The sequence below is a fragment of the Alosa pseudoharengus genome, unplaced genomic scaffold (assembly GCF_046254945.1).
Source record: "Alosa pseudoharengus isolate Yale_2024_CS ecotype anadromous, Long Island Sound unplaced genomic scaffold, YU_APseudo_1.1 YU_APseudo_1.1_scf_5, whole genome shotgun sequence".
NCBI classification, from domain to species: domain Eukaryota; kingdom Metazoa; phylum Chordata; class Actinopteri; order Clupeiformes; family Clupeidae; genus Alosa; species Alosa pseudoharengus.
Window position 1 is genome coordinate 12,069,167 of NW_027468837.1, and position 15,890 is coordinate 12,085,056.

At 40.8% G+C, this 15,890-nt stretch overlaps 1 protein-coding gene across 1 annotated transcript; it reads left to right on the forward strand.

The window, feature by feature from the left end:
* The first annotated feature begins 324 nt into the window (after window positions 1–324).
* On the forward strand, window positions 325–15,531 carry LOC143104273 (limb region 1 homolog-like protein). The gene is made up of 17 exons (XM_076268266.1): window positions 325–572; window positions 6,022–6,106; window positions 9,003–9,036; window positions 9,136–9,275; window positions 9,658–9,761; window positions 9,891–10,014; window positions 10,138–10,206; window positions 10,448–10,512; window positions 10,679–10,751; window positions 10,886–10,969; window positions 11,153–11,229; window positions 11,392–11,469; window positions 11,640–11,713; window positions 11,936–12,026; window positions 12,435–12,501; window positions 12,606–12,767; window positions 13,065–15,531. The coding sequence occupies exons 1-17, from the start codon at window positions 510–512 to the stop codon at window positions 13,148–13,150; spliced, it is 1,476 nt and encodes a 491-aa protein (XP_076124381.1). The 5' UTR covers window positions 325–509; the 3' UTR covers window positions 13,151–15,531.
* The last annotated feature ends 359 nt before the right edge of the window (window positions 15,532–15,890 follow it).

A 15,890-nucleotide genomic window follows, 5' to 3' on the forward strand; every position in this document is an offset into this window, starting at 1 on the left:
TATGATCACCATCGTTGCACCCTGAGGTTTTTGGTTTCCTATCAAGGCATTCCCTCTGACAGCGACAAGCACCTTAGTTGCACAGGTGTCATTTTGTGCTGTCTCACTTACTGTAGCCTAGTGTCTAGCTGATTCCTCGTGGGTGAACATAACAACGCCAACGAGTCTGATCACGTTGCAATATGTGTCATGCCTAAGTGTTAACAGGACTGTTCCCCGTAAACTGAATTTGGCTCAGACGAAATCACGACTGACGTAGTCACCAGCGGTACTGACAAACTCGCTCTACGCCCCCCGCTCAGTAGATGGCTTGTACAGATTGTTCCTGAGAGAAGAGTGGCGTGGTGGCGAGGCGACGGAGAATATATCGGGAAGGGCACACAGGAACGTCGCTGCTTAAAACGACCGTCCTCTCAGAGCTTCAGCCGTCTGCATCACCCCGGCATTGTGCATACACATATCAAGGCTTTCTTTTGCGCCGTCAAAGAGTGCGACATGTTTGTCAGAGTATGGACGGACACGACGTGACTCTCCGCGAACAGATTTTCCATGACCGCGTCCGTGAGACCATTGTAAGTACACCTTGTTCTCCCCAGTAACTCGTTGTTATTAACCTGTAGCGACAGTATTCCCTCATGTACCTTGCATTAGCTGTTGGCATCTCTAGCAGAAATATTATCCACATGCGTTAAATTATGTTTATGATGCAGTGGTTTGTAGGCTACCCTGCTAAAGTCATATAATTATGTCAGAGCGGCCAAAATAAAATAACAGTTTATTTATTTACTGATTTTGGAATACAACTTTAATTTGTTTTTTGAGCAGTCTCGTTTAGTCTCGTTTTTCTGGTTATTTCTCGTGTTTTTGTGCGCCTCTGGTCAGGAAGAAAATTGTTTAATCCGATTTACCTCTGTGGGATGGAAACGTGCAGAGGTCATGCAGCAACTCAAATTCGTGCCCGTTGCAGACATCCACTAAGAATCAGCTCAGAATGCACTTCACTTTCTAAGTTAAATCCATACAATTCTTTTAAACTTTGCTCCATCATTGAAATAAAACACACTAAACAGTACTCATGCAGTCTTACTAATTTGTTCTTCATGGCCTCAGACAGGTAATAGTAAGAATGTATTAGGAAAGAATCTATACGTTACCATACTGTATTATACTACTTGTCCACTTGTATGTATTGCATAGGATAAATGAGAGATTGGGGGTTGCATGGTGGGTTGTGAGGATGCCTTTGGAATGTTTTCATGTCCCTGAGTGATTCTGCACCCAGTCAGACTATAAGAGCTTTACTGTTACAAAGCTTTTGTGCATAATAAAGCTTTACTGTCATGAGTATGTATGGGTTTCCTTTGTTTTGTGTGATTTGACTGGAATGCCACTTTGCCACATATGTTCAATATTTCCCCCCTGAGCCAAAGCCCAAACTGAGAGGGCATGTTAGACCTGGTCAGGTCAACAAAGTCCAGGCCTCATGACAGCTACTAAGCTCATACATCTTTATATTTTTTTCATTTTCGCTCCCATCCCATTCAGGATAATTGCTTATTTGTTGTGATTTAACCTAAGTCATCTCTGCCTTCTAATAGGCGTTGATGTGTTTGTAAGCTATATTTGTACGCAAGTATTTGTGTATGCACATTTCCGTTGCCTACTGAATAGTATTACAGTTTGTGGAGTATATTCAATGAGACTGTGTGAACAGAGCAGTAGAGATTTCAGATAAATTCCAGCCATGGGGGAAAACACACATGTGGAAAAGTGTGTATGAGATTATTGACTGACTGTGTGAGTGTGTGTGCATGAATGTAGGCGTGCACAAGCCTATAATCATCCAGTTGCCTACAAAAAGCCTCTAAGCGTTTGGTAGGACCGTGATGTTATTATCCCCTATTGAGAGGCTGATAAGGTCATGACCAGTCACCATGACCTCAATCGGCATAAGCTGTATTTTTGTAGTGTAAACGATACATTGTCTCAAATATATTTAATTATATTCAATAATCAATATATATTAAATGGTTTAAAACAAACTTTATATGTCAAATGTCAGAATAATTGATGTGACTATTTTTCATAAAATAGTTTAACTAGAATAAGGGCTAACTAATCCATTATCACTGCATGTGTATCTGTATTGTAGCCAGTGCTCTTGATTGTGGTGCATTGAGTTCTCCTCTGTCTTAGTAATTCATTAGAGGCTGTGAGCTGTTAGACTGCTATTGTTGGTTTGCTGGTACCACTCATAATAGCCGCCACTGGCTCACACACAGACTAGCATCTTGGGTCGAGTGGGCATCCATCCAGGTCTGCCATGCACCAGCTGTTGGCTTTGTTAGCAGAGCGCCTTTTGTGGTTGTGGAGTACATTAGTGGTCATTTAATGGGCTTTTGAACAGACTGTAAGCTGCATTGTGTCTCCCCCCTGCTGAACCTAAAGGCCTTTTTTTTGTGGTTTATTCATCCTGTCTTGCCATCCTCTAATCCTTCTCAAGCCAAGCATACAACAACCTCCCGACCCCCACCCCTACCCCCTGTCCTGTGCGATCCTAATCGCCAGCTCTAACCAAGAGTCTGCATGAGTGGCCATCTGAGTTTAGAGTCAGTGTTTTTGAATGGCTGTTTTTGTACATGTCTGTTTCACCAAGCTGCTAAACTGTGTTCATAAAGGCTGGGCCACTCTATAACAATAAGGATTGGATGTGCAAGCTCTGTAACCTGGTGAATGAGCAGTGAGTTAATGCACTGACCTGTTAGAACAACATTTTTTAAAGTGTAGATCTGTGCTTTTAAACACTTCCAAATTCTTGTGCAATCATTTAGACATAAAACAGTTACCATGCATGCTAATATACCCTCCCATTCTACTATATTCAAACTGTTCGACAGAACCCACACCACTGAAGTTCTGTATACAGTTCAGCAAAGTTATTATTACAATTTTGTGCATTATTGTTATAGTTGGTGTTATTATTATAATTATGTGTTATTACAGTTGTATAGGGCAAGCAGGGTATCGCGCCAAGGACTCCAGGCCTGGCGGGTGCATTAGTTTAGTCCCTTAGTCAAGAAAAAACTTGCACATCAATGTTGCCGATGGCATTTTTTTTGCATCGGCAACATTGGTGTGCGAGTTCTTTCTTGACTGAAGGCCTTATTACAGTTGTATAAAAGACAATTCTGCCATGGAAACGGTGTATAAAATGACGATTATTGACCACAGGGAGATGAATGGAGGTTGGCCAACTATGATTAGAGCATAGACGGATGGATCAGATTGACAGTGTCAATTTCCGTTGACTCACCATTGGCTGTTCTACATGTGTATCTGCAGTTCAGTTTTGAGGTCACGTATTCTGTTTCAGCAGTGAATGAACATCTAATTTCAGCAGTAAACACCTCCTTATATCATCACCTGATATATACATCGAAACATACTAGGGAGATGCCAGGTTATGTCAGAGAGTTATACAATGCAGATCCTCTGACACTCTAGTTTTTCTATCATCTCAGATATCAGATTTTTGCAGGGGTCAGAGTATTTTGATTTGTTTTACAGATCTGCATCTGGCATATAAGAAGCACTTTTTCTTTAATTAGACAAAGTGTCTAATTAAAGCCTGTTTAATAATAAGGCTATAAAATAATCTATTTGCCAATTAAATACCATGAGCAAGACCCTATGAGCACAAACAGCAGTGGGTCAGCTCAGTGCACCCATAAGCTACACGATAGCTTTAGTTCATGCATGAGACACTTTGCTCATTGAGTGACTTGCACTTAGAGGGAGACATCTACTTGAAGTGAAACATGCCATGTTTTATGCTGTAGATAGAATATAGAAAATGATTGATTAGGAATGACGCAGCTAGTGCACAGTTGTGAAGGTGGTCTTGAAAGAACCAAAAAGAGTGCATCTCACGTGTGGGTCTATTGGCCTCAATGTGTGTCAAGGGTGTGGAGGTTTACTTTTGAAACACCCTTTTAAGCTTACCTGGACTATTTAAAGTAGTGTCGAGAGAAACGTGCATGTGATAAGCAAGAGAGTGTATAATGTTGGGCAGTGCTTTGTTTGTCTACATATCCTGTTGTCAAATGGCATTGCTCGTCAACTTTTGTTGACATTTCATGACTAATTCAAATTCTGTGTGCGTCTGAACTCTGCTAGAGACGGAAATTGGCTTGATTGTACTGTGTGCAAATGGCAGTGTTTTCCTATAGCATCTGCATTTTTATCCTGCCGTTTCATTTGATGACGCATGAATTCACCAAACATGCGTATTTCCACTCATTCTCTGCAAGCATTCCAGCATGTGTTCTATATCAGCGGACTACTGAAATAGCATCATAATCAGGCATTTATGTGAGGTGATCTCTGTTACGTAATATGTTCATCTCCATAACCATGCCAAATTGTGTTAATCTGTTCTAAACACAGAATTGTTATCAATGCGCACATAAAATAACTGGGGGTGGGGGGTGAAAACAGGAAATATGTGATTGAGGGAGGGAGTATGTTGGTTTGAGGGGGTCCATGTTGTTTTGAGTTTAATCTGTTTCCATGTGGTCATCCATCCCATCCTTTCCTGACTTTCTCTTGTGGATGTTGTGTAATCTGGTAATCCTCCCTGGCCTGGCCTCCTGTCCAGTCTGTCGGCCTTCTCTTGCCATTCTCCATCTCCTGCTCATATTGGGCTGCGACGACACTGCCTGTACGCCTGTCTGAAAACGAAACACCCTGTCATGTGTTAAGATGTTATGTACATGTGTTTAAATGTGTGCGTGGGTTAATGCACCAACATGTTAGATGCAGTGTGTCAGATGATCTGTCTATACATGCTTCCATTAGTCTCCCTCTATCTATCTATCTCTCTCTCGCTCGCTATCTCTCACACATATACAAACGTGCGCGCACACACACACGCATGCTACTGAGACTTTTCTAGTGTTTTCCAGTATTAGCATTATGTGTGTTTTGTGAATGCATTCAGTTCTTTGTATGTTCAACTTTTGCTTACTCTTGTTTAATATGTTTTCTTTTGTTTAACCAAGTTTATACAAATACCGTGTACAGGTTACCCTTCCTAAATTGTAGGCTATATTGTTTTACATACCAAATGCAAGGTACCAACCGGAAATGACAAAATATTATTGCTCTACTTGGGGTCATTTTTACTGGCGATGAAAGATCACAACAGTTCAGTTTTACATAAATTTCACCATTCTTCACTGGCATGGAAAGAAGGCCTACATCCTATAAGAGAGATAAAAGGCTATCCATTTTGCAAAGCTTTTGTACTTGCACCAAATATGTCACTCATAATTCAGAATTTATAGGAAAAATGGATATTTCAAATATTAAGATCCTCCAATGGTTCAGAAACCCTTATAATCTGAATCAGAAACTGAATAAGTATAAGTATATATACTCTTTTGATCCCGTGAGGGAAATTTGGTCTCTGCATTTATCCCAATCTGTGAATTAGTGAAACACACTCAGCACACAGGTGAAGCACACACTAATCCCGGGCGCAGTGAGCTGCCTGCAACAACAGCGGCGCTCGGGGAGCAGTGAGGGGTTAGGTGCCTTGCTCAAGGGCACTTTAGCCGTGCCTACTGGTCGGGGTTCGAACCGGCAACCCTCCGGTTACAAGTCCGAAGCGCTAACCAGTAGGCCACGGCACGGAATATCGTCATTCACTTAGACTATGCTTAATAGGAATCTGATTTGGTTCCATGATTTACACTCAGATCCGCATGTTACATTTGTGACATACAGTACTCATTGAATACTGCTATAAATAAGTTTGACTTGATTTGACTTCACCATAGGAGCCTACAGTATATGACCATGCTGCTACTGCTACTGAATTGCTGATGTGATAGGGATATCACTTTGGGCTTTGAGTTCCTGTGTTTAAAAAACAGAAAATGATCTTGTGTGTAAGGTTTTATTATTCAAGCTTAAATTAAAAGTCAACACTCTCCTTTATCCTTTTGTCTTCCCTAACAGATTTGTATTTTCCTCTTCTCATCTCTCTACATTGTCTGCTACCTTATTGTCACACACTACAGGAAGAATGCAGAGTTTGCTACAGGTAGGTACATCAAGAATAAAATGTTCCAGAATTTTCTGTACAGTGACATCATCACTGATTAGCCTTATGGGTCACTCTTGCTTTGCCTCGTTCTCGCACGTCACCTTGTTTATTCAGCTTTAATCTCAGACAGACGCCACTCATCCAGTCATCTAGCAGGTTTAATGTACAAGAAAGAATTTCATAAATCCCCATCTAATCCTGTAATTCTTCTAATTTTGTCAAATCAGTTTGGAGTAAAAATACAATTGCAGGCCTTTGTAGCTTGATTCTGCTCAGTTCATTTTATACATACTCCACAACAGAGTTGATGAGCCGGTGAAAACAGAGGCCCCTTGTTTTTGGGGCCTGTTTTGGATGTGGCCAGCTGAGAAAGTGCCGTTGTGTCATATTACAGGATTATGCCAAACTAAGCATAAACGTGACCCTCTCTCCTCTGTCGGCTGGGGGTGTTGTTGTTCTAGGGGCACATGAAGTAAATTTATATGGTTGTTAAATGTGAGAGTGTACAGAAAAACCTCCTTGACTCACACCTGTTGCACGTGTAGGTTGGTTCTTGTCTCTAAATGAGAAGCCAGTTTTGGCAAGGCAGACTGGATACCCTCCAAGATTTGCTTGACAAAGTTACGCCCAGACAGTTATGCAACACAGCCCCCCCACCTCATTCTCACTCCACCTCCCCAGCCCCAATACTCTCAGACCCCACCTCCTGGGCCCCATGTCTGTCAGTGAGAGAAGTTTGTTTGGAATGTTCTAGTCAGATAATAATATACCCCTGGATAGCAGGAAGAGCAACTATCTGCCCCCCCCCCCCCCCCCCATTCACCTCTCAATAGACGCACACACTGTCACTCACACGTTTGTGAGCTTTGCACATGTACACAAACACATAATCCTCATACCTTTTGTGACCACAGAGTAGCTAGCCAGAGCTAACATGCTGCTTTCATTTGTGTGACTCCCTGTGGGCCACCGGCTTTGGCGTGTTGTCAGGTTTATTGACGTCAAATCTGATCTTTTTTACAGGGTGAGAGCAGGGCCTTAGTGAGCAAAGGTGTTGTGGAATTTTGCAACATATTGCAGGTCAAACTGCTGTGATTCCCTAAATCCGTGCAATAATCATCGCATTTAACCTTCTACTGTATTTCTAATCTCTGATAAGCGTTGCTTGCACAAGCTGTGGATGTGTTTAATTATCTACATCAATGTGCTTTTGTATTTCTTATATTCACTGTGTCTGAAATATGGCTAATCCAAGATTATTTACCGGTACTTAAAATACATACTCATTATTTTTGTGTGTTGTTATTATGACAAGCATTATACACTTGCTTCATTCTTGTGTTGATGTGTTGTGATTGATAAAATGGCAAGTTGCTGTAAAATAAATTATTGACTGAAGTTAAGCAGTTGCTGTTAATGAGTTGTTCTCTGTGACTTATCTGTTGGGATGCACTGAAAGTTCTTGCTGTAGCATACATACATAGGGCGTTGGCTGTTGAAATTCTCTACTCTGTTGGAAACATGAAATCAATTCCAGATTTGTATTTTGGAACATTTTCCCAGTCTTTCTTACATAACAGCCACATCAGTATCTGCAGTGTGTGTGTGTGTTGTGCAGTGTGTGTGTGTTTTGTGTGTGCTTTTCTTTGTGTCTATGTATATATATATACGTTTACCTTAATTCGACCTTCACCTCAGCTTGCATGTGGGTATGTGTATGCTAATGCTCTCTCAGTTGTTTTTGTCTTCGTGAAAAGTTCTGTCTTCGATTAGCCTTTGGGTAGAGTAAGAGTTGTAGCACAACCAGCTTCTCTTTGTTTTAGTTTCCAAAGGCAAAATGCCCAAGCTCCTGACCTCTCTCTCTCTCATTCACTAATACTACAGACGCAAACAAACAAAGGCACATAGAAAGATGAAAAACACAAAAGTAACACATTCTTCTTGTCACAGACACAGAGAATCCTGTTTGCTATTTTAGCTGTATTGCGCAACATTTTTTACTTTCTCTGAAAGTGTTGGGAATGAGCCTCATGTCACTTTTCTTTAGTGTCCACTCCCCAGTTTCCCCATTAAGTTAGATGAAGTCCTTTTATCCACAATATATACATATATATTGTATTATGTATGCTATAGAAGTATAAACATGTATTTCCCATCCTAGCTGTGAAAAAATGTCACATCACCTTTTGCCTTAAAATTTGTAGAAATTGATTATAGATAACCGATTGTCAGGGAGCAAAAATATATATACATGTATGTATGTATGTGTGTGTGTGTGTGTGTGTGTGTGTGTGTGTGTGTGTGTGTGTGTGTGTGTGTGTGTGTGTATTATGTAGGGATGCACCGAATCCAGATTTTTGGGGTTCGGCCGAATACTGAATCCACTGGTTAAGATTCTGCCGAATCCGAAACCGAATACCGAATCCTACTCCATCCTCAGTCCATTAACACAGTAAACACATTTATGAAGTAAATAACATCCACAGCAGTGTATATTTAATTTTATTTTATTTTAACTGCAAATTGAACATGTAGCTCGACTAGAATCACCTTCTTTGGACTGAAAGTACTGCCAAACAACACTTTTTCTGCTCAAGAGTTCCATTTTCACTTTCTCACTCACACAGCCTGAGCTACTGCATTCGAACGGGCCACCTACGTAAACACCTTCCTATAATCAAAGGCGGCGTCATGACGTCGACCAGTGTAGCGCGCATAGTGTAAGCGTAGGGTTCGGTTCGGTGGGGAAAAATTCTAAGGTTCGGCAGAAACCGAACCCCGTCAAAAAATCCAATATTCGGCCGAATCCGAAACCGAATCCTGGATTCGGTGCATCCCTAGTATTATGTAGCTCTCTTCACTTACTCATCTTTTTCACTTGCTTTCTTTTCAGATGATGACGAGGATGCCACTGTCAACAAAATTGCGTGAGTCAATAACACAACATACCACATCTGCTCATCTTAACATCAGTCAACAACAGATATGAATAGTTGCTTCTGTTTTTTTCTTTTTCCTCTTGCTAGGCTGTGGCTGTGCACATTCTCACTGTCGGTGTCGGTAGGGGCAGTCATGCTTCTCCCCATCTCTATCCTGTCCAACGAGGTGTTACACACCTTCCCACAGAGCTACTACATGCAGTGGCTGAATGGATCCCTCATTCATGGTACGTCACATCATCATAACAAGCAACACATTTTATCTCAACACACACACACACACACACACACACACACACATTCTCACACATGCACTCGCATTCATCATCCAACACTCACACTTGCTTGTTATTTTCCTATGAGTGTGATATTTCACTTAGTATCATAGTGTTAGCACAGTGTCGTGCGTCAGGTGAAATAGGTCTGAGAATGAGCATCAGGCTTTTGTGTGTCACAGCGCCCCCTGATGGGCACAATAAGAATGGTCTCTGGCTGCAAAGATCACTGTTCTGTGCTCACCATGTTGTTGATCCATTCCACGCATCTTGTTTTAGGCCTCGAGGGAGTTATTGACATTACAGAGAATGTCTTTGGTTTCTGTCCTTGCAGGACTGTGGAATCTTGTCTTCCTCTTTTCCAACCTCTCGTTGGTGTTCTTACTACCCTTCGCCTACTTCTTTACCGAATCGGAAGGCTTTGCTGGATCCAAGAAGGTATATTAAAAGTAGATGATCAGTGTATTTTGCACTGGATAACATGGGACCACTTATCATTTTCTTGAAAAGTCTAGTCCTTGAACATGTGTTTGAATACTCTATGTGTATGTGTGTGATGTCTGGCAGGGTGTGATGGCACGTGTGTATGAGACTGCTGTGGTGCTACTCTTGCTGACGCTGCTAGTGTTGGGCATGGTCTGGGTGGCCTCAGCTCTCCTGAACGACACCTCAGCCCGAGAGAGCCTATATGGTGAGCTGCCGCCGCCACCGTTCCTCCGTCCCCACTCCTCTCATACACGGCTCAGAGTCAGACGCTACCCATCTTAAAATAAAATAACATTTGAATACCTCATCATCTGTCTCTGTCCCTCAGACCTATGGGAGTATTACCTTCCATATCTGTACTCCTGCATCTCCCTGTCTGGAGTCCTTCTGCTGCTGTGTGAGTATATTTAGCAACAGCTACATCATCAATCATCAGACAGCTACTGTACTGGAAGATTATAGTTTCCATAATCTGGAAACTGATGGATGTAAAATGTGTTTTTTAAATATGTACGGTTGTTCCTGTGGTAGCGTTATTTTCACTGAATACCATGTAGTATGTTCTGTTTGTGGGCCTGTGTGCATTAGTCCACGTAGATGTGTAGATGTTTGAGAGCACTCTCTCTGTGCTCCCCTAGTGTGTACACCTCTAGGCCTGTCCCGTATGTTCAGTGTCACCGGGAGGCTTCTTGTAAAGCCACGGGTAAGTTTGTGTGTGTGTCTGTGTGTCTCTCCATCTACATGTTCTTGTGTCAACCCATAGTTAATAACCCATAGAAAATACACATTGTTTACATTTCAACGGTTCTCTCACACACCTTCTCTCACACACACTTTCTCTGTCATTGTTTTATGTTTCTCTTCTGTAGCTTCTAGAAGATGTGGATGACACCATGAGTTGTGCCATCTTTGAGGAGGCCGCGCTCTCCCGGAAACTCAACAGTAAATCCTTCTTTACATACTAAGCATTGAAACTAAGATATTATACAATATGCAAGATGTTGAATGTTGCCAATGTCTCCTACCATCTGTTTATGTTTCTCTCTCTCTCTCTCTGTCTGCCATTGCTCTCATAGCTGAAGCATCTTGTTGGGTGAATGTGAATGTAGACCTCCTGAGGAACCAGTTCCTTTCCATTCAGGCACGACGGATCGCCCTCGGTAAACACACACACATCCACACACACACACACAAATCACATCGTGTTGATACATTCAAGACACTGTGTTCCACCAGCCGATACTTTTGAGTTTCCAATGCTCTCGTCAGATGACTCACAAGGACGCCCACAGGTGACCCAGGAAGTGCTGTTCTAACATAATCTCGCTGTTCTGTCTCCTTAGAGATGAGGAGGAGAGCATCACCATGGCAGCGTAACCTTGGTTACCCTTTCGCCATGCTGTTTTTGCTTGCATTGACGGTAGGCAATAGAGGACAGGCAACTAAGAATCCTTCTCCCCACTTTGTGCCACTATTTCTTTGTTTTATTATGTATATTTTTATAGTAAAAATAGTTATTTTTAAGTGTGGCTGTCACCACAATGTATTAAATTGCGTCTGTGCCTGTCTTTCTTCTACTCAGGTGGTGTGTGTATTGATAGTGTGTTTCCATGTGCTGGAGCTGTTGTTTGATGAGACGGCTTTGCCCCGAGGAATGGAGGTACGAATGACATTTTTTCAACGGAGGCATGAGCAGACCACAGTCTTTATGGGCAAACCACATTCTTCAGAAAAGAGCCCCTTTCAACAGTTACTGTACCAGCATGCCATGTTGTGCTTGTACCGGAGCTGTATAGCTGTTTATAGCATTTTGTGTTTGTGTCTTGATAGGATCCTTTGTTGGGAGCTGCCTCTTTCTCGATGTTTGGATCCCTGGGTGCAGCCGTGCAAGTCATCCTCATACTGTATCCTTTCCCATGACTCTCTCTATATCTATCTATATATCTACCTACCTATCTATTTATCTATCTATCTATATATCTATATATCTATCTATGTCTGTCTGTCTGTCTGTCTGCCTGTCTATCTGTGAGTGTGTGTGTGTGTGTGTGTGTGTGTGTGTGTGTGTGTGTGTGTGTGTCTGCATGTTTATAGAGATGTAGGTTTGCCTTAACTCTGCCCCACAGGTATCTTATGGTGTCCTCTGTGGTGGGTTTCTACAGCTCCCCACTCTTCTCCTGTCTACTCCCCCGAGCTCAGGACACCACATTAACCCAGGTCTGTCAATACACCATTTCTTTCTCTTTCTTAAGGGCCGTTCAGACCAACACTGATAACTATGCGACTATAACTATAAATATTACTATAACGACATTAGCGTCCACGCTGGACAGTGATAAGGAAAATCTCTCCTTGTGTTGATGAATGTGATGCCTAAAATTTGATGTCTGTCAGCTTTTTATCGTCTCCAAATCGCTCTGAAAGTGATCCCCAACGATATCGTTCTTCATGTCGTTAACATTATAGTTTATGTGTGGGCATTGTCATTCATATTACCTAGAACGATACCTTTTTCCTGTTATCATGATAGTTAGCGTTCTTGTTGTGAACGACCCTTTACACACATTTAGACACACACAAATGCAAATGTCTCTTCATCACTTCCTTCAACTGCTCCGTTAACAGATTATTGCAAACTGTGTCTGCTTGCTGGTTCTGAGTTCAGCCCTGCCTGTGTTCTCCAGGACTCTCGGTAAGATAGTGAAAGTTTTGTTGCCTTAATTATGTCTGCTGTGCTAGGTGATATCTCACCAGGTTTTCTGAGGGATCGCATTATCTGTCATCTGTTTTTCACAGGCATCACACGGTTCGATCTGCTAGGGGACTTTGGTCGATACAACTGGCTGGGGAACTTCCACATTGTGTTCCTGTACAACATTCTGTTTGCTGGACTCACATCTGCCTGTCTCATCAATACACTCACGTGGGCTGTGCAGAGAGAACTCATACGGGCATTTGGTGAGTCACACACAGACAAATGCACACACACACACACACACACATTTTACTTCTTTATTTGTGACCGCAATTCATAATAAATATTACATAAGGACACACATTTGACAGGTGCAATAATTGCTCAGACAAGATTCAAGACAAGTTATGTGACTGTGACATGTGACACAGACACACATACACACACATCCACATTCACACAACAACCGTTTTTTCTTAGAAGATGTCACCACTAGCGTACAGGCTTGTGAGTGTCAGAATATAAGTATTAACTTGATGTTCGTTTCCGTTTCTCTACAGGCCTGCATAAACTGCCTTTGACTGTCTCACGCTCAGCCATCCCTCTCAAACTTCTTTTAGCGAATGGGCTCTCAAAGATTCAGTGATGATTCAGTGATATTCCCCATCTCCTCATTCAAACTAGTTGCCTCCTACCAAAGACTCTTTACCTTATTGCAGTTGACGGTAGCTGGATCCTTCAGTTCGTCAAAGACGTTTGACAATTGGTCAGTTTTCTGACACTTTTGCTGGACCTTTCATCACAATCAAGCTGTAGTGCCACTTTATTTAACATGTACTGTACCAAATATGCAATATATCCTGTACCACAGGGACCAATCACAGGCTTTGCCCTGACGATAGGGGTGGCAACTGGAAGCAGCTGTAGCTGGTACTGCAGTTAATAACTATTTTGCCAAAAAAGATTAATGAATGTGTAATGGAGTGAAATTCATATGTGATAAAGGGACAATTGCCAATGTTTTTTTGTTTTGTTCATTATACACTGCTTATAGTTTCACAAGTTCACATTTTCCCAATGAGTGAGATCTATGCAAGGTCAAAGAACAGGATTACCTATAGTGAAATGACTTGGACCCTATATAAAAGCAAAAAAAAGAATGACTTGGATCCTGAAATAAAATGTTGGACGCAACTCTTCTAAGCCTCAGTAAGAGATATAAGGGTAAGAGGATAGATCAATATGGAAGAAAAAGTAGGCAGATATAAGTCTCCAAACAAGATACATGTTATACATGTTGAAATGTTAGTTGTGAGAAGAAGAATACTGTGGCTATGGCCAGATTGAGTTCCTAAATGCTCTTAACAATCTGACAACCATCATAAAAAGTCTCTGATATTCCCCTGGGCTGTTCAACCTGCAGCTAAAATTTCATCATTATACAATGACTGTAGAAAACATGGACCGTATGCCATCATGCATTTACATTATGAAGAAATGAAGCCAAACTTGGTTGGCCAGCATAGCATTGGAGCCAGACTGTGCAATAAGTGCTTTTTGAAGCCAGAGCTTGTGTAGTAAACAGAAAATTGCTCATAGTAAATCTTTGCCATTTTGGTGGCTTCACTTTAACCAATCAGGAAACCCCTATTCCTGCTTTACCTCTATGATCGCAGATGAGCAAGCTTGTGTCTATTTAGGTCACTAAACTAAAATGTTGTACACCAGACCCTGAATATTTATGTTTTTTAAATGTCTATTTCATCCACTTGATCTTTTTATTATTTTACAGACTGTTTTCCCTCAAAGTTTACTTTCTTTCTTGTTGACCATTTGAGAGATCACGAATAATGAACAGGTGTAAACAATCACAGGAGATATTCTTACTGTAAATGCCTTATATTATTTGTCATTTGACCATAATAATATTTGTATCTTGTCTTTACGATATAGACATCTTTTCACTGTTCAATTAATGTAATGAAAGGTGTCTCGAGACCAAAAATTGGTCAAATACAGTGAATGAGACCAATTGAAACTACAAAAACGTTTACAGTTTGAGTGGGTATGTATAAGGTTTCTCTGTATAGTTTTTTATTTGTGTTTATGTGCCTCTCTCACTCTACATCTAGAGTGTCCAGTATTTGTGTTCCTATATGTATATGATCATTTGTGTCTGTGTGTGGACATTACGTGCAATACCATTTCATAAAGTAGTGACAATCAATATTTAGTGCATGCTAAAGGAAGGAATTCCTTTAGTGCATTTCTGTTCATCTATGAGCCTCCACCTTTCTTTCATGCATTTATTTAGAAGTATGAGGTCACACTCCTTTTTGTACAGAGTCCTTTTTCTATGCATTTATGAATTTGTGTACACAGATTTATCCATATTAATGTTCATTCATTTGCTATAAATATGAGTTCAACAATTATAACGGTAACTATAATCTCACATCTCAAGAAAAGTTGAGTGACTGTTGACAATGTGGTGACGTCAACTTTTTACTAGAAGCTACTATTGTTCCATAAATTACTAAATGTAAACAGTTCTACGTGTAGGAAATACTCCAGATAAAAATCCTCACATATCGAAAACCATAAACATTTTCCTTGTGAGGTGACATATGGAAGAGTGTTTTCGATTTTAAGTGCCCCATAAAACAATTATCATTTAAATAACTTTTTGTTAAATAACATGTTTCTTCAGGCTCTCAATGAAAAATATGTCCAAATGTGATTTTTGGATTTCTTGCATAGGTTAAGTGTGAGTGTTGTCGAATGTTCAAATGTCCACTTATAGCAAAGGCGGAAGGTTCAACTATCTCTCAACTATTTGTGCAGTTTTTAAAGTGGGTTTTAAGTGACATCAAAACTTTGAGATGGTGTTTTGCTGTTACAGTTTACTTAGAATAATGAATGGAAAGTATCCTGTAGAAATGTGAGTAATGTGTCTGTTGTCTTTGAGTGTGTGTTAAAAGCTGGAAAAAAACATGTTTCAATGTTCATTAAACATCCTTTAGCCTACATGCCACAACTTTCTGTCTCTCACATAATATTAACCTGTCTAGAATTGTTCTTTTAAATCTAGAAACTAGCCATTTCAATCACAGTAGATTGTCAACAGAAAGTAAAGAATTTTATGTTTATTAACACAGGCCTAGTTTTACATTCACAAAAGGTCTGTTTTGCCCAGCCTCGCATTGTCTAGGCCTATCTGCTAAACTTTAACCATATGGTGCATGAAATGACTGAGAAAGTACAGCTAGATTTATACAAAAAAGAGGACAGACGAATCAAATAGGCCTGCTGCTGGTAGGCTAGAACTGGCACTTTTCCTCCCCCAAGCGATACGTAACAACATTCCTGTTGGCTGCTAGGTGTCT

Excerpts from the sequence above, each read along its gene's own strand:
- LOC143104273 (XM_076268266.1), top strand. The coding sequence starts at position 510 with ATGGACGGACACGACGTGACTCTCCGCGAACAGATTTTCCATGACCGC. Across the intron at positions 573-6,021 it reads ACCGCGTCCGTGAGACCATT|ATTTGTATTTTCCTCTTCTC; the intron begins GTAAGTACACCT and ends CTTCCCTAACAG. Across the intron at positions 10,513-10,678 it reads GGCTTCTTGTAAAGCCACGG|CTTCTAGAAGATGTGGATGA; the intron begins GTAAGTTTGTGT and ends TCTCTTCTGTAG.